The 21,691-nt window shown below is 35.3% G+C and overlaps 1 protein-coding gene across 5 annotated transcripts in view; it reads right to left on the reverse strand.

Moving 5' to 3' along the window:
• Positions 1 to 21,691, reverse strand: part of ZDHHC13 (zinc finger DHHC-type palmitoyltransferase 13) — a 53,144-nt gene that overhangs the window by 13,440 nt on the left and 18,013 nt on the right. For 3 of the 5 annotated variants that reach the window (XR_008492468.2, XM_054439825.2, XM_054439824.2), the window contains 9 exons: positions 20,447 to 20,592; positions 17,259 to 17,381; positions 15,606 to 15,683; positions 13,959 to 14,103; positions 12,499 to 12,563; positions 10,960 to 11,122; positions 10,596 to 10,721; positions 7,379 to 7,512; positions 4,270 to 4,372 (listed from right to left, as the gene is read on the reverse strand). Coding sequence is in view for 4 of the 5 variants with exons in the window: in XM_054439825.2 (XP_054295800.1) it covers positions 4,270 to 4,372; positions 7,379 to 7,512; positions 10,596 to 10,721; positions 10,960 to 11,122; positions 12,499 to 12,563; positions 13,959 to 14,103; positions 15,606 to 15,683; positions 17,259 to 17,381; positions 20,447 to 20,592 (1,083 nt within the window). In the remaining variant the exon portion in view is untranslated. The remainder of the gene's footprint in view (positions 1 to 4,269; positions 4,373 to 7,378; positions 7,513 to 10,595; positions 10,722 to 10,959; positions 11,123 to 12,498; positions 12,564 to 13,958; positions 14,104 to 15,605; positions 15,684 to 17,258; positions 17,382 to 20,446; positions 20,593 to 21,691) is intronic. The other 2 variants (XM_054439826.2, XM_054439827.2) reach the window with 2 other exon arrangements.

Genomic DNA, 21,691 nt, shown 5'->3' on the forward strand with positions numbered 1-21,691 from the left:
AGGAATACACCAAACTTCCTTTAAAAATAATGTAATTATGATGTAAGCAAATTTCATCATTGGCACCTAAGACTCTCACCTTCCTTATGCACACATGTCCCTGCCCCTAAATCTGTTCCCATCCTATGTTCTAATCCTACTGGAATTTGTTCCTACTTGGCTAATAATTAATGTTTCCTTATTAGTTGAAGTTCATATTAAATACTTGATAGGAATAGTTGCAACTTATGAGGAACATCCTGAAAAGTGACAAACACTCAAGACCAAATAAGTTTATCTCTAATGGTGTAATTGTGGCTCTCCTGTGAGCATCTAGAAAAATATTCTTTGATCATTTTAACAAAGTCATTCAAAGAAACAACCCTCTCGATTCAGAGATTCCAAATAAAAGTATTTCCCTATATATTAGACACATGTATGCAGAAAGACACTATCAAAGGTACATAGGGCAAGATCCTTTGTTAAAGAATCACATCATAATTTTTTTATGAAATCCTGATCGACACATGACTCAGAATATATACATTCAGTTCTCAAAAATACGTTCAGTTTCATAATGCAATGATCCTGCATGCTGAGCTGACTGAATTTTCAGCTCCTATTTTGATTAACTTACAAAACAAATGGCAGGGGAATCATTGGATCACCACCACCACTCTCCAAGTAAAGTGAATTGCACCCTATCACCTCACATAGAAGCTGAAGACGCTCCTTGCTTCGGTGCTCTTGCCTGTGTGGTTCAGTGACCTAAAATGTTCCCTACTTCCTCTGATTTTCTTCTAAAACCACACTTTTAGGGTGTCCAAGTCCTAACTGCGATTAAAACCTAACTTATATTTTCCCTCCTTCCTTGGAATCTTTTCTGATTCCCTGGAGAGAATCATTCTCTCCCTTCCCTGAATTTAAGAATGCTTTATCTATGGCACTCAGATTTGGACTATAGTTTATAGACACATAGCCTTCCCAGTAAGCTGGTAACACTTTTGCAGTTAAGTCTCTCAATATGGAGCAAAATTTGCCTGTCTATAACTTCAATCAACTGATTTTCATTCATTAGATCCTTTAGATCTGCACTGTAGCTGTCTTTTAGATCTAACCTATATAAGCTTATACCCTCATTGATTCAATACATTTTTATTGAGTGCCCATTCTACATAGCACATTGGCTTCCAAATGATAGACTTCCAAACACTTGAAATTGGAAGACAGTGATCATACCTCCAAGATAAATAGCAACACTGTCCTTATATAACATTTTCCTGGTCATGTTCCTCTGTTCCTGCTCCCATTTGTCATTCTCTCTTTTAAAAGGATATAATTCAAAACAGAGCAAACACCAGTGTACAGGACAGAGAAGCTGCTGTTGTCTTTTGCTTGGACACTCAAACCCTTGTAATACTATGTGAGAATATACTTGCTTTCTTGACAGCTGCATCACTAGCCACACTGAGCATTTAGTCACAGCTCCTCGTTCCTTTGCACTTGACCAGAAGCTATGTCATAGCTCACCATAACATGCACTTGTACAGCTGATTTTCTGAAACTCAGTATGGGACTTTACATGTATTTATCCCTCTTAAACTTAACTCAGTTAGTTACAGCCAATATCACAAATGTAATATTCAGTGATTCACCATTTCTCTCCTGAGTTTGAATTTTACCTTCAAACTCATCAATAAGGTTCTATTTTATTGTACTCAATCCCCCCTCGTACAAGCCACAGACATTACTTGCTGAACTTATAAAAGGTACCAAAAGAAACTGATTTTCTGAGAAGCCAACCTAGAATTTCCCTTGAAATTAGTTTAAACATGCAGCCTTCCATGTCAATTTTATTCATAAGAATAATTAATAATAAAATATTAGGTATATTTATAGAATGCCAATTTTGCCATGGGGACTGTGATGAGCACTTTATAGTAGTCCTTGCAGCCACACCATGAGCTTGTTTCTGTTATCTCCAATTTACAGAAAAACTAAGGCTTGGTGAAATTATGTACCTTGCCCCAATGGTGCATAACTAGTCTGAAAAGAGCTAAAACTCAAAATCGTTTTGTCTTCTTCCATAGTACCCCAGAACGTCTTCCCCTAATAGGCCAGTATCTGTGGAAGCAGATGCCCTTATTCAATCCAGATGGCAGCCTGAGACAAAGCTAGCCTAAACCCAGGGCGGCACCTCAGTTCATCCACAAGGCAGTTCCAAGATTTAAAATTTAGTTTGAAGAACATTGTTCTGATGGTGAAGTATGCCACCTACTGACTTACATGCCCTCACAAGTAGCAGGTTCATATGGTTGCCTAGAACAAATGGCTTTAGGTTGTACAAGCAAATACAATCATCCATCTTGTTGATTCCAACATCTTAAGATTCTGTCTAGCTATGGAAATCTTTTCTCTTTTGTTAATTTTAATCACGGTCCATTTAATTCTTTCACGACCCACTAATGAATAGCAGTCTGAGATTAAAACAAAAACAAACAAACAAAAAAAACTCATCCAAGAAATAGGTTTATTACTTAAGGATCAGGGCCCAGGACCAAGTCCAGCTTAGGGGTGTGTTGTTCTCTTAGTATTGGCCAAGTCCTGTCACCTAGAAATGGGGAGAGGGGTTACTTGGGCTGTAACCATTTATGACTTTGATTTATGACTTTGATTCTACAAATTTGAAATAATTCAATATTTGTGGAAAATCTGATATGTTTCTCAAATTTAAAAAATTTATCAAAAAACACATTTTTAAAACTGTTTTATTCCACTGCCATATGGATTGGTAAACAAAAATATCAGCTATCTTTCCTTCCTCAGTATCATGTCAACTACCCTCGAATTTATGAGCGTTAGGTCTTCTGCAAGTGATTTTGTTGTATCCTGTGCTGTTATTTGATGCACTCATGACTACTTATAAAATCATGTATTTTTCTATCATAATAATAGTATCAACCAAGCCCTCATTAAGTGGTGGTAATAAGGCTAGTGCTTAAAAAACTGCCACCAAATCAGTAATTATGAGACAAGAAGAGATAATAAAATCTTCTGAAAAAAGCCAAATGGCCCCCATGTATGCTGTGCCATTCATTTAAAGAAATCTGAAAAATTAAATTAGAGATAATGCTCAGAAATAAAAAGGAGCATAAAGGAAAAACATGCTATAATGGATGTAGACATATGTACTTTGAGAACTCATATGGCCATCTCATTTTACATTTATTCCTATGGAAAAAATATTCTTGAATTCAGTTTATGCATGTCTCCCATAACCATTCTGTTCTTTCTTTTCGGAAATGCTATAACCAGAAAGAGAAGTAATGCGGAAGTTTAAATGAATACACTGAAAGGTATATTTCTATCTACAACATTCCTTCTTCTCCTACTCCATAAGCAAAGCAAGGCCATCAGGGATTCCCAGGGTCCTTGGAAGGGGAGAAGGGAGTCCGGCAAGAGGTGGGAAGATTGAAAATGCCTTCCACCTACCTGAAGTCACAAATGGTTAGAGCCCAAGTAACCCCTCTCCCCATTTCTAGGTGACAGGACTTGGCCAACACTAAGAGAACAACACACTCCTAAGCTGGACTTGGTCCTGGGCCCTGATCCTTAAGTAATAAACCTGTTCCTTGGATGAGTTTTTTTTTGTTTGTTTTTGTTTTAATCTCAGGCTGCTATTCATTAGTGGGTCGTGAAAGAATTAAATGGGCCGCGATTAAAATTTTTTAAAAAGGAAATCGGATGAAATAACACCATACGGTAAAGCATACATTAGGAGTACAGTCTTTGTTTTACATGTATGTTGAGTGGCAAAGTAAATTTATTTTCACCATGGATTAAGAGTCATTGCCTTAGATAATACCACTAACACTTACCATTACTGAGGAAGCCATATTTTCCCCAATATCCCTTTCATGCAGTCCATCTTAGTACTCAGAAAATGTATTAATTAACTGTAACTGCTGACCAAATTATGAGAACCATCTGACCTTGAAGGAATCTCAAGACAATCCAACAAATTATGATACAAGTAAAACAATAATACATTCTACTGTTCCCCTCCTATGAGTAATAAATATTAGATACTTACTGTTTCCATAATGTACTCTGAGACTACTTTTAGAATCAAGTAGATTTTCAACATTAAACATCTTCATCCAGAACCATTAAATGAATGCAAATATAAGTTGCATTCCCTGGGCCTTTTCCAATACCTAAATTCCTAACAATAACATTACTCTTTTAAAGGCAAAATGAGATATGCATCAAAATTGATGCTTAAAGGATATCAGGAAAAAATAAGATGAACCAAGTCATAAATATCCAAAAAACGGAACTTAGCAGAAAGGCTGTTGGTAAGTATACGAGGTTCTTATACCCAACCAAGAACCTAAAAGAAAAAAGATAAATATAAGTTATTAGTATGATTGTATTAATTTTAGTTCTAAATTTCCCTAAATAATAATGGTAGTAATAATAATACCAGCAGCAACAGTAATAGCTTTCACATACTGAGTGCTTACTATGTGTCACTTTCCATGTGGTAATAGAGTTATGCAACATCATCCCCCCATTTTACACACACGAAAACTAAAGCACAACGACTCTCAAGAAGTGTATGTTCTAGTTCTTCTAACCAACTCATACAATATTTAATTCACAACAATTTAATATATGTTTTCAATGAATCTTTTGTATTTCTACTGAGATATATATTTTTATTTCTTTTTTGGCATATATTTTTAAATACAGTATAATGCAAAAATTTATATACTTGAGATTTACCTTTACATTTAGCAAGCTTTCTTCCAGAGACTAAAATGATATTTGTTAAGCATACAGATGCACACAACCTTAAGCACATTCATCCTATAATCAGCTTGAGAAGTAGACACTTCATATAAAAAGATAAACAAAAGCTAAAAATGATACTAGTATTCAGAACACTAATAATCTCACTTGGGTCACAGGCAACTTGAGGTTCACATATAATTTATCCAAAATACTGCAGTTTCAGAAGAAAATGTCTTTTACACTAAATACTCACTACAGTCATCTTATGCATGAATATAGTTTACCTGAATATATTTTAAAATTTATTCCAGGAAAAAACAATGGTTAACAGTAGGTATGAAGGGTTAAAAAAAATTAGCTACCAGGATCATAACCATAATAATGATAAGTTCATATTTGAGAACTAAAGAGTCCAAACTTTAGATGCTCAACATGCTGCCAAAATAGGCCAAATGAAACCCTTGCAACCTCCAGGGTATGGTCTGTCAGAGATCTTGCAGCAAAAAATGCATTTGAACAATTAGGTAATGCAATGAACTACTAATTTGCAAGAGCCTGCTACCACTACATGTCCACTCCTGACAGGTGTCAGGTTAATAGCCTGGATCAATAAGCAACTGCCCTGTAATAATAATAGTTTACAGTTGCTTTCCTCCATGAAATTGGGACCCTATAGAGGAATACGAGAAATAAAGGATGTATGAATAAAGTTGTCATATGCATTTGACTCACATTTGAATTGTGTCCATTTTTATAATGTAGGCTTCAACTACAATAAACAAATAACCAAACACAATCTCAAATGTTCCTATCCTAGGGGAGTAGATATTACCAGCCCTTGCTTCCTCTCTGAAAAAGGAGTGATGACTCTGATCCCTGGTGATTTGGCTTAAAATTTATTTAGAGCCCAAGTTAGTCCAATTAGTGGAAAGTGAATAAATATCTCTAAGTTACAAGTTGTCTGAATAGCAGAAAATTTTAGGCATTTTGCTATTTTTCAGAAATTTGAGTTTTCACATTACATTTAAATTCTAATTCATTTCCAGCCAATTGTCCTGCTCTTGGGTGATACAGTAGTAAGAGTCCTCTAATACTTCATTTGCTCTTATGACAAAAGCAGGGCATGCTTATGCCACAGAATGCTGGCAAGCTACAGAAAGACAGATGAATACTCATAATTATAATCTGCAAAGGGCAACCCTGTATTTCCTTTTAGATTCTTTTCTATGGATCATCATCATTACATTTTTCTTTCATTCAGTGAATGAAAATGTTTAACAGCAGAGACAAGTTTCCTGCTTTTATGGGCTTTACATTGCAGGAAAGTGATTCAGTGCTACAAGAAAATAAAACAGGGATGCAGCAGCATCAGTCAGGAACGGCCTCACTAAGCAGGTGACAGCTGAACTGAGGCCTGGATGACATATCCAACTATGAAAAGATAAGGTGTCACAACACTTCAGACAAAGACCCAAGCAACGGCCAAGGCCCCAGGTGGGAATGAGCCTGATGTGTGAGAAAGAAGGTACAGTGCAGTGAGGAGAAGGGGAAGACAGGAAGTCGCTGGGGAGGGAATGAATCACATAATACCCCATAGGGAAGGAGTCTGGATTTTGTTCTGAGTACAAGAAAAAGTTACTAGAGGGCTTTAAGCAGGGAGAAAAGAAAGAACGTATCTGCTTTTTAAGAGACTCCTTTGATTGCTAAGTGGGGGTAAACTCTAGGGGGATAAGAAGTCAGGAGACCAGTGAGGAGACTTGGTCTAGGATGCGAGTTGTGGAGATGGAGAGGCAGGTAGGGAACACTTGGTAATGGGTTGGACATGGGAGGTGAGGAGAGGATGACAGTAATCCAAGCATGACACCCATATTCATTTGAGGAACTAGATGCCATTTGATTGAGAAAGGAAAGAGAGAAGAAGAGATGGGGGGTGATATGATTATTGAGTACTACGTGTCAGCTATAGTTCTATGTGTTTACATGTGTTAACCATGAGGCAGGCATTATCACAACAGTTAACCCTCATTTTATAGCAACTTGTTCAACGTCAGACTGTCATGTGGTAAAGCTTGACTTGAATTCAAGCAGTCTGTCTCTTAACCATTAACTATATATAATCATGTATAAATATTGTCCTAAAAATAAAACCATACCATATTTACTATTTTATAACCTCTCACAATTTAACTCAACTAAAAATGACTGACAGCAAAAATAACTAGCTTAAAATAAATTTAGAAAAAGGAAACAATTTCTGAAAAATGAGCAAAAATGCTTCAAGATGATTACAAAATCTTGAATAATTATGAAATGATCACAAAAATCTCCCCATCATTCACCAAAAATAACAATTAAAACGTGACCCAGGGTATTTATTTTCCACCAGTTGTCAAGTCAACCAAGTTACTGAGTTGAACAATTTGCTTTCAGCCAAATAATATGCTACCAGAGCCCTTTCCTCCCATCCACCCTCAGGATGCTGTTATATGGTAAGTAATATTTACAGCATGATAAAAATCTGTGACTCCAGCTAACCAACAACAGAAATAAGAAATAAAATCAGAAACACAATAACCAGCCTTGCAAAAATTAACATACACACCTTGGAAACAAAGATGTCAGAAAAAACAATGTTACTAGAAGACATCCTTTTAAAAGCCAAGAATCTGAATTGAAGTCCAATATGTATCCAACAGCCCACATGGTAATCACAGAAAGCATCAGCAGCAGGAAGAGCTATTAAGAGATCCAGAATTTTAGAAATTTATGGATTTCACCTCTTAAGTATCTAATAATAGTGCAATATAAGAACTACTTCCAAAGTATATAATAACAATTAATACAACAACAAAACTAATACAAAGTTTTCCTCTAAAATTGCTGATTGATAAATTTGAGGTTTGAGAGATTGTACATCTTGGAAACAATCTTTTTTTTTTTTTTTTTTTTGAGATGAAGTTTCATTCTTGTTGCCCAGGCTGGAGCACAATGGTGCGATCTCGGCTCACTGCAACCTCTGTCTCCCGGGTTCAAGCAATTCTCCTGGCTCAGCCTCCCAAGTAGCTGGGATTACAGGCACCCACCACCATGCCTGGCTAATTTTTGTATATTTAGTACAGACGGGGTTTCACTGTGTTGACCAGGCTGGTCTTGAACTTCTGACCTCAGGCGATCCACCTGCCTCGGCCTCCCAAGTGGGAAACAACCTTTTAAAAGCCCTACATTTTATAAAATGTTGCTTAAACATATTTTGTTTTGCTTTTCTTCTCTACAAGAAATGGTGGTCTTTTAGAAAACTGTTAATGAAAACTAAGATTTTTCAAAATAACTTCTTGCAAACAGTATTCTATATTGGAAAGCATAAAGCAAGCTCAAGGGACTACATAGAAATTAATACAAAAGACTCAATGAGGGAACTATAAGAGCTCCAACCTGGGCACTGCACCATGCCATCCCTAATGCAGAAGATCAGATGCAATAGGTCTGCAGAAAAGATGAGCTATGTTTGGAGAACGTAGAATTTTAAATGCCTATGGACATCTAGGAGACAACCAGCAGGCAGTCAAAAGTAGGTCTAGCATTCTGAAAGACTTGAAATTTATCAGTACATAGGTAGTAAAGCCATGAGTGAATAACATCCCAAAGACTGTGTGCAGGTAGAAAGGGGGCAGAATCTTAGCCAAAACGAACACTTAAGGGGAAAAAAGCAAAGTCATCAAAAATAACCAAGAACAACTGACCAGAAAGGCAGGATGAGAACCGGCAGAAAGAAAGGTTTCAGGGAATCCAGGGAAGAGAGTTTCGAGAAGGGGGATGTTGTCAGTGTCAAATGTCACATGGAGATCAAAGATTGAAATATGTCCTCATGATGCTACTAATTCAGGTTTATTTTGGCAAAGTTAAAAGAATGAAGCTTCTATGAAACAACAGTCTGACTGAATTGAAGCTGGGCCCCATGTTTGTGCAATGCAGTCTTTAATGACAAGATATGAGACCTTCAAAGAAAGCAGGGCTTCCTTCTTTCTTCTTCCATTTTCACCTCTCTAAGCCATATCTAGGAGTGGATAATTTCAAATGACATTAAATCTTTAAAATGTTTCCCATTCCAATTGGCATGATAACACAAAATGGGCTATTTAGATTTTTTTAATGTAAATTTAGAATATCCTAGCAACATAATCTCAGAACAGAGATAAGAATTAAATATGGATCTCAAAATTCTAAATCCTAGATATAACACTCTTACAGACAAGCTGCCCTATTCATTCAACAAATACTTGAGGGCATATTATATGCAAGGTACTATTCTAAGCACTTGGGACACATCAATGAATTTAAGATCTTTTTCTCACTTAAATTCTAGCTGGGGAAGATAGACGAATAAATATACTAAGTGAATTTTATAGTATATAAAAACCTGGATGACAAAGCGCCTTATAGGCCATCATAAAGACTTTGCTTTTACTCTGGGAGAAATGAGGAGACATCATAGGAACGTGAGCTGATAAGTGACATGACCTGACTTACATTTTAGAAGATTCATCTGCTGAACCAAAATGGCAGTGGTAGAGTGGTAAGAAGGGGACAGATTCTGGATATAAACTGAAGGCTGAACTAGTTAACCCGTCTTTCTAATGGACTGCATATGTGGTATGACAAAAAAAAAAAGGTGAAGACAGAGGAATGCTGGTGTTACTAGCTACTGAGATGGGGAAGGCTTGACTTAGTCAGGGGAAGGGTGGGGAGGGTATCAGGAGATGCCTATTAGACATCAAAGTGGATGAGTCAAGTAGGTAATTGGATATATGAGTATGGAAAGGTCTAGACTAGAGAGACAAATATGGGAGTTATCAACATATAGATGGCATTTAGGGAATGAATAGATAGCAAGGAAGTTCAATAACAAAATCCTGGGGCACCCTACCAACAAGAGATGGGGGAGAAGTGGAGGAGCTGGCAAAGGAGACTGAGGAGTAACCACTCCACATGCCTAATGCAAAAGCAGTGTAGCATTCATGATGATCCTCTACATAAGAATATGGTGTCTGTTAATTTAGAATCACTCTGAAAGTACAATTACTAATTATTATTAAGATGATGGTATCATATTTGAAAACACTAGAAACAGTGGAATCAATCCAATATTCCATTTTAACAATTTAAATAGTATTCACTTCTATGACTTAGATTTTCTTAGCCATTCATGAGAATAAGCTGAAGTTTCTAACGTTTTCCATTATTCAGTTCATTTTAAAGTTTAGAGGAACACCACTCAGAATTGCTAAGCTAAAAAATGAATAAAATTTGGATTTAATCTCTCAAAATTTCAGTGTTTTCTTTTATGAAGTGACATCATATGCCTAAAGTTTTCAACACTATCATTTTTAAAGTCCTCATGATTCTAAGGAAACATTGTAAATGTTATTATTTTCTTTTCGAGAAATAAAATTTTAGTAAGGTATAAACTATTCCTACAAGCTTCTATAAAACTCCTTGCAACAAGGTGTTTTTCCCATTGTGTCTCTAAAAATCAAAACCTTTTGCATTTCAATACATTCATTAAATAAATGTGGAAGTACACAATAATATTCATAAGGTAACAAGCAGTTTTAGAGCATCTAGTTGAGGACCAACAATAAATAGCCAATGAAAGTGCCAAATTTCCAACTTTGGGTAATAGGATGCAGGGGAAAGATATAGTCAGCAGATATAATGCAGCAAAAAGCCAACTCTCTGGTTTCCTCTGATGCCTTAATAAACAAAACCAAATGAACAAAAAAAGTCATCTATCCCATAGAAAAGACCCCATATGAAAATACCTCGCATTTCTGCAGCCACCTCCAAAGTCTGAACTTTTGGTTGGCTCTCATTTTGGCTTCTGTTTTTAGCATATGAATAATGAGCTGATTTTTGTTTTGTAGAGCCATATCAAGAGGTGTTTCTCCCTTAAAAAAGAGTGGGGTAAAAAGTTTTAAAGTATTTTTAATATATTATGAGTGCTAAACTTTTTAAAAACATACCAGAATCATAGACTCAACACATTACTCCAAGGATAGCCAGCTATTATCATTTATATCTATCTTGGGGTAACTGAAAACAAATATATAGCTTATCTTTATGTTAATTTATCCATCTTCTAACTCAAGATATAATAAACTAAGGGAGATAAATACCTGGCCATACCTTAACATTCTGGATATCCAGGCTAGAACCAGCTTCCAAAAGCTTATCAACTGCATTAACATTTCCTGCTGCAACTGCCCAGTGAAGTGGAGTGTTTTGGTGTATTTTATCAACCACATTGAGAGAAGGATTAAACTTTAAAAGAAATCCAGTTGGTTCTGGCCTGTCTCAAAATAATAAAATACCAAGAGGCATTAACAGAGATGATGACTTAAGGAGTAAATGCAAATTATGAATCTTTTAAGATAATGCCATCAATTAACCATTCAGTTAAGTATTCAGAACTGAGAAACTTCTTTGTACTGAGTTCTATTCTAGGTACTAATAGGAGATTTAAAAAAAAAGACATCTATTAAATGACGACTTGCTATATAGATAGATAATTTTAACAATGCAGTGGAATAACTGCTTTTGTTTTTCAAACTTTTCCTTTCATATTGTTGTTCTATTGGCTAACACTTTTCTTTGAATATAGATTTAACTTTAGCTAATATTAAATGCTATGCTATTTATTCAATTAAAGACTAAATGTATGTCTTAGTTGAGGAGCTAACTTCATACTCTCCATCAAATCAACTGTTAAATAAAGCAGGTATAAATTATGTCCTAAAATATTTGTATATCTTAGAAAGTTATGGACTAGAAGACAGAATTCAGTAAAATATTTTTACTTTACCAATACCTTTCCTTCCTTCATGACCACTGAAGAGATTCTTTTAATAAAACAATATTCTACTTTATTTATTCCATCAATATCTTTATAGAGATTATACCTGACTTCAGATTTACCAGCAAAGAAGAGAAAATGCTTTTTAATAAAATTCTACCTCCAGTCCTACCATTCCATGAACAAAAAGGAAACAGCATTAGAACTAACACAGTTCCTAGAAGAGAAGTTCTAAGTACAAGCAAAATCAGACATTCAATACAACATAGAAACAAACTGCTAAAGTGAGAACTGTCGCAAGTATCTGCTTAGATAAATACCAGAAGTTGAACTATACACAGTGGTCATTAATCACGTGTTTATAGAAATAAATACACAGAAAAACTTAAAATATGTAAGGGCCTGATCTGAACATATAGACTCTTTTCAGTTAATGATATTTTCAAAGTAGTCAAGAATGATGTCAGAGAATCTCAAAATTAAATATTTTCCAGAAAGCAGATTTATCACTTAGATTTCAAATTATGAGAACATTTAAAATTATAGCCATTTTTTTAAAGCCAAAGGAAGAAATACAAGTCATGTTAACAAGTATATTTCAAGGTATATCTACTTGTTAGGTAAGGAAATTTTTTTCTTATTAGTAGCTTTCAAACTTTTTGCCACAGCTATCAGAAAAAAGAAAATGTATTTCAAGGCTGCTTTTCTAACTATAACTACCTTAAAAGTCGATTATCACAGTCTCAGCGTGGAAAATCTTATTTTCTTCAATGTACTATCATCTCACATAGACAGAGATACTTAAAATTACATACACAGAAAAGAAATAGTTGGAACCAAGAATGAGATTGAGGCGACTAAATTAAACTCACCCAATTACTTTGTGAGCTGATAACATGAGAGGTGTCTGCCCATTTACATCTGTCATATTCACACTCTATTCAAAAAGAAGACAATTAGCATAACTGTAAATACACTCAAAAGTCTATTTGTTCTCTTAATAGAAATATCTCTTTAATACATTCAATACTACCATTATTTCTACATAAAGGGCTCAAATATCATTTGATAAAAAGAATGTTCTGCTCACTTCCATAGGGTAAAAATCCATGGATTTCCACAAAATATTTTTAAAAAGAAAATCTGAATATATAATGTAAAGTGTTATATGATGTGAACACAGCTAAGGGAAAGAGTAAAATGTTGATAGCTACCATCAAATACAAGAGATGGTAGAGACCTTAAAAGTCACCTAGTTGAGACCTTAGTTGACACATTAATTCACATTATCATTTCTTATACAAAGTCATGCAGTATCTACTCAAACACTTCCAGTAAATAGTGAACTCCCTATCTTCTGAGGCAACTTGTCTTTCTGGACTTATCATATTAAGTTTTAAATAGTAAAATATGAAAATTTCCTTTCTATTTTCTGGAACACAGAAAAAAAAAGGAAATCATATTTCCATGAGGATATAATCCTTTTAATAAGACAGGTCTAGGTTTAAGGTATACAGCAATGGTTTCAGCTAAGCCAAAGAAAAACAGTTTCAGCTTCTGAAAATTCTTATGGGCCTTGGAGGAACAGGACTTGGGAAGGCACCCAAAGAGAAGCAGACAGGACTCTTCCTCATATATTTATACTTGTCCAACAATGAAACCTAGGAGGTTATAATTCTGCTTCAATCAGCTAAGTCTGAAAGAAAGTGCTTATTTAAAGGGAGCACAATCATTCCAACAGCATTTGTGCAAACACATTTTCATGCCTTTTACAGGCAAGTCTGCTAATACATAAACTACTTTGCTACCAGAAAACATATTCCAGGCAAGTATAATTGACAGTGAAACTTACAATAACCTATAATTTAACCTGTGCCTCTCAAGACAAGTCAATTTTCATGGAATTACTTTAGAGAACAATAAGAAACATACATTCAAATCGGCCTCCCATTTGGGCTCAAATAATGAAAGCAAATGATGGGTTAATTTAGTGATTTGACTACCATTTTTATATTCAACTAGAAGAAAAATACAGGCTTTGAAGTCATGTTTTTGAGAAACTCTGCAAATTACTGGGTTCATAAGAAAAACTATTACCAGCTTACAAGTTTCAGAAACATCTATTATATGTTACTGAGCTAAATGACCTGTCCTTTTCCCTCCAATGAAGCTGAAAAGCAGTATTCAATAGCTAAACGTACTGAGGCTAATATCTGAATATCTGGATATCCATTAACCTCCACATCAAAAATGAGAAGAGACTACTACTAATAATTTCCCCAACCTCTTCAGATGATAAAAACTGGAGTATAAGACACATTTCAGAACATACCTGTCCCTTTGAGATAAGATATGCTATAATAGGCATGTGTTGAAACAATACTGCCAAGTGGATGCTGCTGAATCCCTCTCCATCAATGAGAGTGGGGTCTGCACCATGCTGGAGTAATAATATGACCATAGGTAAATGTCCTTGTCTGCAAATAGAAGACAAAAAGCCATTCTGTAGCATGCAGAAAAAGCAAAAAGTCAGGGAGAGACTGATATTCCCAAGACATGAGGGATTTTGGTTACATATAAAAAATATTACCTAACAGTAAGATTTTTGAAACAATGGTGATTGTCCAAATGTTTTTAACTTAGATGCTGCAAACTTAGACCTATATGAATAATCATTCTCGGTTTTTTTTTTTTTTTTTTTTTTTTGAGACAGAGTCTCGCTCTGTGACCCAGGCTGGAGTGCAGTGGCGTGATCTCGGCTCACTGCAACATCTGCCTCCCAGGTTCAAGTGATTCTCCTGCCTCGGCGGGGACTACAGGCGCATGCCACCATGCCCACCTAATGTTTTGTATTTTTAGTAGAGATGGGGTTTCATTGTGTTAGCCAGAATGGTCTCGATCTCCTGACCTCATGATCCGCCTGCCTCGGCCTCCCAAAGTGCTGGGATTACAGGCATGAGCCACCGCGCCCGGCCTGGATAATCATTCTTGAGTGCAAGTGATAAACTTGATAACTTCCCAATCTACCTTAAACCTTACATTACCATATGTGAATAATAATTTTTTATGACATGGTAACAATGAAGATTCTAAGACCACTTAGACGTCACTGTCATTTTAAAATCAAAAAATCATAAGCCAGATATACAGAAATATAATATTCATAAACTATGGGTTTACTGTGATAATATTAAGAGCTATATATTCATATGCTTTTCTTATGCTTGACTCTGGTTCATTTTTCATGTAAAGTACTGTACCTCAGCAGCTTAAAGGGCGTGAATTAACCCTAGAGCTTCAAAACTCTTGGCTATGGAGAAAAGATTCAACTTCTTGACTTACATGAACAATTATTCACTTCAGTTTCAGATTCCTGTCAACCCCACCAACCACCGAGAGTGGAGTTTAAATTAACAAAAGAAACTGGTAAGTATTCAAGACTTATTAACTTCAGTTTCAGATGGCCAATATACAACAGAGAAAAGAGGAGAGTGACCACACAATATAAATGTTCTAAGTTGATCTACTCAAAATTTCTTGTTAATCCTGCAACAACTTTTAAAAGAGTTGACTCATTTGGCCCTAAGATATAGAGATATACTTCACATTTAAGAGGAAACTCACCTCTGAAATAAAATCATAAATTTCTAAATAGACATCTTTCAGAAGCCTGAACTGATTGAGTTTGCAGTTCACTGAACTACTACTTTTATTTATGTTACCAAGTATGAAAATTATTTATTCTAATTACAAAAGAGAAACTATAAAACACATATTTGAGTTGGATAATCATAATGAAGCCCTAAATTAAATATTGAAAACATCCTTTCTGCAAACTCTTTAAAGCTGAAATTTATTTTTAAATAAAGGGGGGAAAGAAAAGAAAAGACAGCCTTTCAAATCGTCTATAACTGATTTTCGATATGGTGTCCACTAGCTACATGTGGCTATTTAATTTCAGTGTTCAAAGAAACCTTACCGGATGGCCCAGTGAAGAGGAGTTGAATTTAAATCTCCACCCAACTGATCTACAACAGCACCTTTTGAAATATAAAACCTGTTAAAAGCAGACACATATGAAAATAAGATTTGAAACTTAAGCTTCATATTGAGAAAGAAAATACTAATTTTTTCATAGTAATAAATATGTTGGAGAACAAATTATGGTAGCAATACTCCCTAAAACACCCAGATCTATAGAAATATAAAAGACTCACATGGCAGAATCAGACAAATCCCTGATGAAACATTCTTAGGATGTAAGTAATTAGTCCTGCTGTAATTAGCATTCCATTATAACTTACATATCAAATACATCATAACTACTCTCTGCATAGTCTAACTACTGCAGCACTCTTGAAATTGTTTACATTCAAAAGGTTTAGGATCAGACAGATATTCTTACTTGACCAGAAGAAGAAAGGTAAAATTATGTCACCTTCAACAGTTTAAAAGTAGAATTACTATGTGGGGATGAATTTTAAAAGTAAGTAGTAAAGAATTAATTTAAAATCCTTTTGGAAAAGTTAGACATTTTGAGTGTTTTGCCCTGTATTTAGGGGACAGAGATGAGAGGCACTGTACAAGGTGGACATATAAGATAATGAGACTGATTTTCTTCTATGGTTTATAGGAATTAGTCTCATTACTTCAAAGTTGAGCTTCATACATTATGTAAATACCATGCCAGTTTATTTCCACAGAAGAGGAGTTTGCCTGTGAGTATTCATGTGTGTTAGAACATTTTAAACCTTAATAAATTTCTTAAACTTTGAGGATTTTAAATATCTAATCCTATAACACAAAATATACACACATTCACATACACATGCACATTTTACATGTTAAGCTGTTTAAAAAAACAATGGGTAGGTAGCAGTGCTTTATGAAGGGGAAATATTTTATACAATCCAATACTTGCCCACTTAAAAGTATATTCCATATTTAGTTTTTTTAAAAGGTTAAATTTCCTCCCTATCTATTCTTCGTGGTATTAAAATGTAAAATATTTCTTTTTTTTTTACCAGCCAAATATAGTCACATTTAATATGTTGTTTTATGTTTCCCATCTTTTAATAAATACATTAATGAAAATGTTATCATGCTTTACATACATTTTTAGTATAATCTGAATATCTTTTTTTAATTTTATTTTATTGTTATTACACTTTAAGTTTTAGGGTACATGTGCACAATGTGCAGGTTAGTTACATATGTATACATGTGCCATGCTGCGGTGCTGCACCCATTAACTCGTCATTTAGCATTACGTATATCTCCTAATGCTATCCCTCCCCCGTCCCCCTACCCCACAATAGATGAGACTTCCCATTCCATTCTGAAAAAGTTTATTATACTCTTCCTTTTTTAAAAAATGTTCACTTTTACTTCCTAAACTTTATGACTGGCCCCCTTGGCTTTATCTCTAATTTTCCTTTTTGGATCAACCGGGCATGGTCTCTAAGGTCCTTTTCAACTTTATAACAACCAACGTGTGTGGCAGAAAAAGTTTCAGGTGTTCTTTTACACAAGGATTACACATGGTTCAATACTCATACTTAAAGAAAAAGATAAATGAAGGAGAGGTCTAAAATTATAAATACACAATTAACACACATATATCCCATCTTACTTTACAAGATCCAGTCTGTTGTTAATAGCAGCCCAATGAAGAAGCGACACATTTTCTTTATCTGGTTGCCTGACATCATATCCTGCTTCTACCAACTCTTTACATCGTTCAAAAATCCCGTATCTCAAATAAGAAAAAAAAAGCATAATTGATACAATTAAAATCATTTCAAATATCAAAATTTCTTCATTTTACTATATCTTTTCTCTATCCAAACTGCCTTTCAGTCAATACAGAAATATAATAATTAACAAAGACATGCACAGAGAGGACACAGTATAGAGCCAAACAGCAAAAGGAAACCTGGTTTACGTACTGATGAGATTAATCTCTTTGGAGTTGAACTTGATTTTCTTAAGTAAACTTTAAACTTACATTGTCTTCCTTCAATAAGTTTCATCTGATCTCCACTATGTGCCAGAAACACCTGGTGCCAATTCCTGACAATAATCTTTCCCCTGAATCAAACCAAGCCCATGCAATAATCTCACAATAAGGGATAAAGACTAAAAGCAAACTTGGAATGGGATAAATTCAACAATGAAATATGGAAAGAATACAGGTATAGCAGAGGAACGAATGATTAGCCCTTCCTGAAGGAGATGAAACTAAGCTATATTTTATAGGCTGACAAAAGGCATTTCAGGCAGAGGAAGCAGCATGTACAAAAATCAGAAATGTGAAACTACATGGACGTTCAGAGAAATAAAAGCAATTTAACATTGCTAAAGCATAAAGCATGAGAGGGAATGGTGAGACATGAGGTCAGAAGCAGTAGGCAAAGATCACATGGGCCTTCTGTGCTATGCTATGAAGTTTAGACTTTATCTACAGTTCAATGGGAAACCAATAAAGGGTTTTAAAGAGGAAAGCACTCAGACTGAGTTTTAAGAAAGATCGCATTGGAGGCAGTATGGAAGCTGCTTAGAGCAGGGTGAGGACAGAGAGTGAAATACCAGTTTAGAGATTATTGCAATAAATACAGGTGAGAGACAATGAGAGCCTAAAGTAAGAGAGAAGCAATAGGAATAGAAAAGGAATGATGGGCTTGAGACAGATTTAACTACTAGTTAATCAGTTACATAGTATAGCATTAAAAAGAGGTATTCATAGAAAAATTATTATAGCATTAAAAAGAGGTATTTCATAAAGAATAAAGAGGTAAGTCATTTATTAGCAATATTTCTTTTTTTTTTTTTTTTTTTTTTTTGAGATGGAGTCTTGCTTTGTCGCCCAGGCTGGAGTGCAGTGGCACAATCTCAGCTCACTTCAACCTCTCTCTCCCAGGTTGAAGCGATTCTCCTGCCTCAGCCTCCCTGGGATTACAGGCGTGTGCCAGGACATCAGGCTAATTTTTGTATTTTTAGTAGGTTTCACCACGTTAGCCAGGCTGGTCTCAAACTCCTGACCTCAGGTAATCTGCCCACCTCGGCCTCCCAAAGTGCTGGGATTACAGGCGTGAGCCACCACACCCGGCCTATTAGCAATATTTCTATGAAGTCCCAACCAACCCTTTAGCACTTTCTTTAAAACTTATTTCTATTTAAAAGTACCTGAAAGTTTCAATAAGCCCACAAGGATCAAAAACCAAACCAAATGGCAGAATTGTCTGTTTCTCACACTGTAAATTAGAATAATTTCTGCCTTACCAAAATACGCACACGTGTGTGTGTCTGTGTGTGTGTGTGTGTGTCTTTTTGGCATCTTTAAAAGAGTAAATTTTTGAAAATGACACACATACATTTACACTCTCCATCTTTTAAATGTCAACTTTAACATCTTACTGGAAAATAAATACTCCCTTTATTTTAGAAACATAATAAGAATATACATTAAGGTTTTGCTGGTTTAGAAAACACACACACACACACACACACACACACACACTCCATAGCTCTCTCTGCCCTTCCCAGATACTACCTACAGGTCTCCCCACAACCACTTGAGAAGGTCCAGGACCTGAAGAAAATTTTAGGAAAGACATAAAATGCGAGTTTTTACTGAGATTCCCTCTAAAAAGAGCCTAATTTCTGACATTTATCGTAAGAGTTTTATGGGCAACAGGGAAAGATTTAAATGTTTCCATCCTAATTAAAGCAAATATTTACCTTAAGAATACGCTCATCTTTGTACAAATAAAATATAAACAATATCAAATAATATTCACCTAAAAGAGTGGTTCCCAAGTCCTCTAGAGTTAATATAAATTGGTAATTAGAATACTCAAATAATTGTCAATATATTTTTTAATTAACATAGACAATACATTAATCCATATCAAGGCCAAATAGGCTAATTAATCTCCAAACATCTTTGCTTCTGATAGAAATTATATCAAGTTAGTATGGTAACATTAGTTCCCCTCAAGCTGATTAGATTGGCATGATTTTTATTTGATGGGCAATCTGCTGGGCAGATTTATGTTTGATTACTACAAAAATGGATTACTACTTGAAGTAGTCCGATGAACAAAATACTTCAAAATTTGCTGAATGTCAAGAGGTGTGATAGATGCTAATAATCAACAAGATCCATGAAGGTGAAAATGTTGGAAATAATTGACTTAATGCAAATACCCACGTATGGAGATCTTAAGGGGAAACTTTCAAAATGTACTTCCATATCCAGTGCAAGCAAAACAACACACTATGTGTTTCAAGTGGTCAGAGAACATATTTCCACCTTACCTTACCATATTTCTTCTAGTTAATCCAGCACAAAAAGCACATGGAAAGTACTCAAGAAATAAATGATTTTTAAAAATATCTATAAATGTGTAAGTCCGTATTTTTCATTCCATCTACCTATTCAGGTTGTAGTATATTTTAAAAGACTTAGATTTGTGTTTCAAATAAAGAGTTTGGCTTAGTGTCATTTAAAATCACCCATTCATTCAAGGAACATTTATTGGGTACCTTACACAAGAAGGAACTGTGCAAAAGCACTGGAGCTACAAAGATGAAGACATGCTTTTGCTAAGAAGCTGCCTACAATCTAATGGGACGTCCTGGTACATAAACAGCTCAGGTACACTGTACTAAGTACTGTGGTGTTGGTATGACAAATATACTGGTGCTGGTTTACTACCATTACAAAGCTAAGAGAGGTAAACCATATGAAGCTCCATGAACTACACATACATTACTATTAATTCTAGAGAACATAAGGATAGCATTTGGAAGACTTACTGAGTAGCTTTGACAATGTCACAGTTACTAGAGTCCTCTATAAGAGGAAGAGCTTCTCTTGCATTGGCAAGTTCTTTGTTTTCATGTGCACAGATGCCATATCGACCAAATCCTGGAGGGTGGGGGCCATGGCTGTGATTCCTGCACTGAAGAGTAAGAGTCATTTGACAAAGCATGAGAGAATTAATGTCACACTCAATTACATAATGAAGCATTTGCTACTATCAACAATATCTATATTAATAAATTACATTTTTTGGAGTTTTAGAAGTGTATCCTGAGAATGACTTGAACCCAGGAGGCAGAGGTTGTAGTAAGCTGAGATCACACCATTGCATTCCAGCCTGGGTGACAGAGTGAGACTCTGTCTCAAAAAAAAAAGAAAAAAAAAGTGTATCCTAAGGAAGATTTTCTTTATCTTAATTCTGTTCAGTAGAAAAGATGCTTACTATTACAAAAAATCCAAATTACATATTTTGTTCATAAAACAAAGGTCATCTAAAAAGGCACAGATGGACCTTGTTACTTGTAGTGGGCAGAGGACCATTGCTACTGACTTGGTAAGAAGTTTGCCAGGCCTCTACTTTTTGGAGTTGTGGTGGACATACCCTAAGAATATCCCCAAACCCCCCAATTAATCAAATTCTCATATAATTCCTTCCTCTTGAGCACAGGCAGAACTTGTGACTTGTTTCTAGGCAATGGAATATGGCAAAGGTGATGAGACAATTACTCCCATGATCATGTTATATCAGACTCTGTCTTAGCCAACTGAAGCAAGAGATTCTACTGCTGGCCTTGAAAAAGTAAGCTGCCATGATATGCGAGGGCCTGTGAGACAGCCACATAACAAGGAACTGTGGGCAGTCTTCAGGAGTGAAAACAGTCCTTGCTGATAACCAGTAAGAAAATGAGACTTCGATCATACAACAGCAAGAAACTGAATTCTGCTAATAACCAAACGAACTAGAAAGAGGACCCCAAGCTTAGCCTTGATGTCAACTGTGAGAGACCCTTAGCAGAGGATCCAACTAAGCCATGCCTAGACTCTTGACAAACAGAAACTATGAGATAATAAATAGGTGTTACGTGGTGGCCTGCTAGCTCAGTTGGTTACAGCATAGCGCTAATAAGTAGGTGTTGTTTTAACCCACTAAAAGCGTGGTAATTTGTTATGCAGTAATGGGTAACTAACACAGAAGTGACTGCAGAATTTGGGAGGGTAAAAAGAATGACTGTCAAGAT

The sequence above is a fragment of the Pongo pygmaeus genome, chromosome 9 (genome assembly GCF_028885625.2).
Source record: "Pongo pygmaeus isolate AG05252 chromosome 9, NHGRI_mPonPyg2-v2.0_pri, whole genome shotgun sequence".
NCBI classification, from domain to species: Eukaryota; Metazoa; Chordata; class Mammalia; order Primates; family Hominidae; genus Pongo; species Pongo pygmaeus.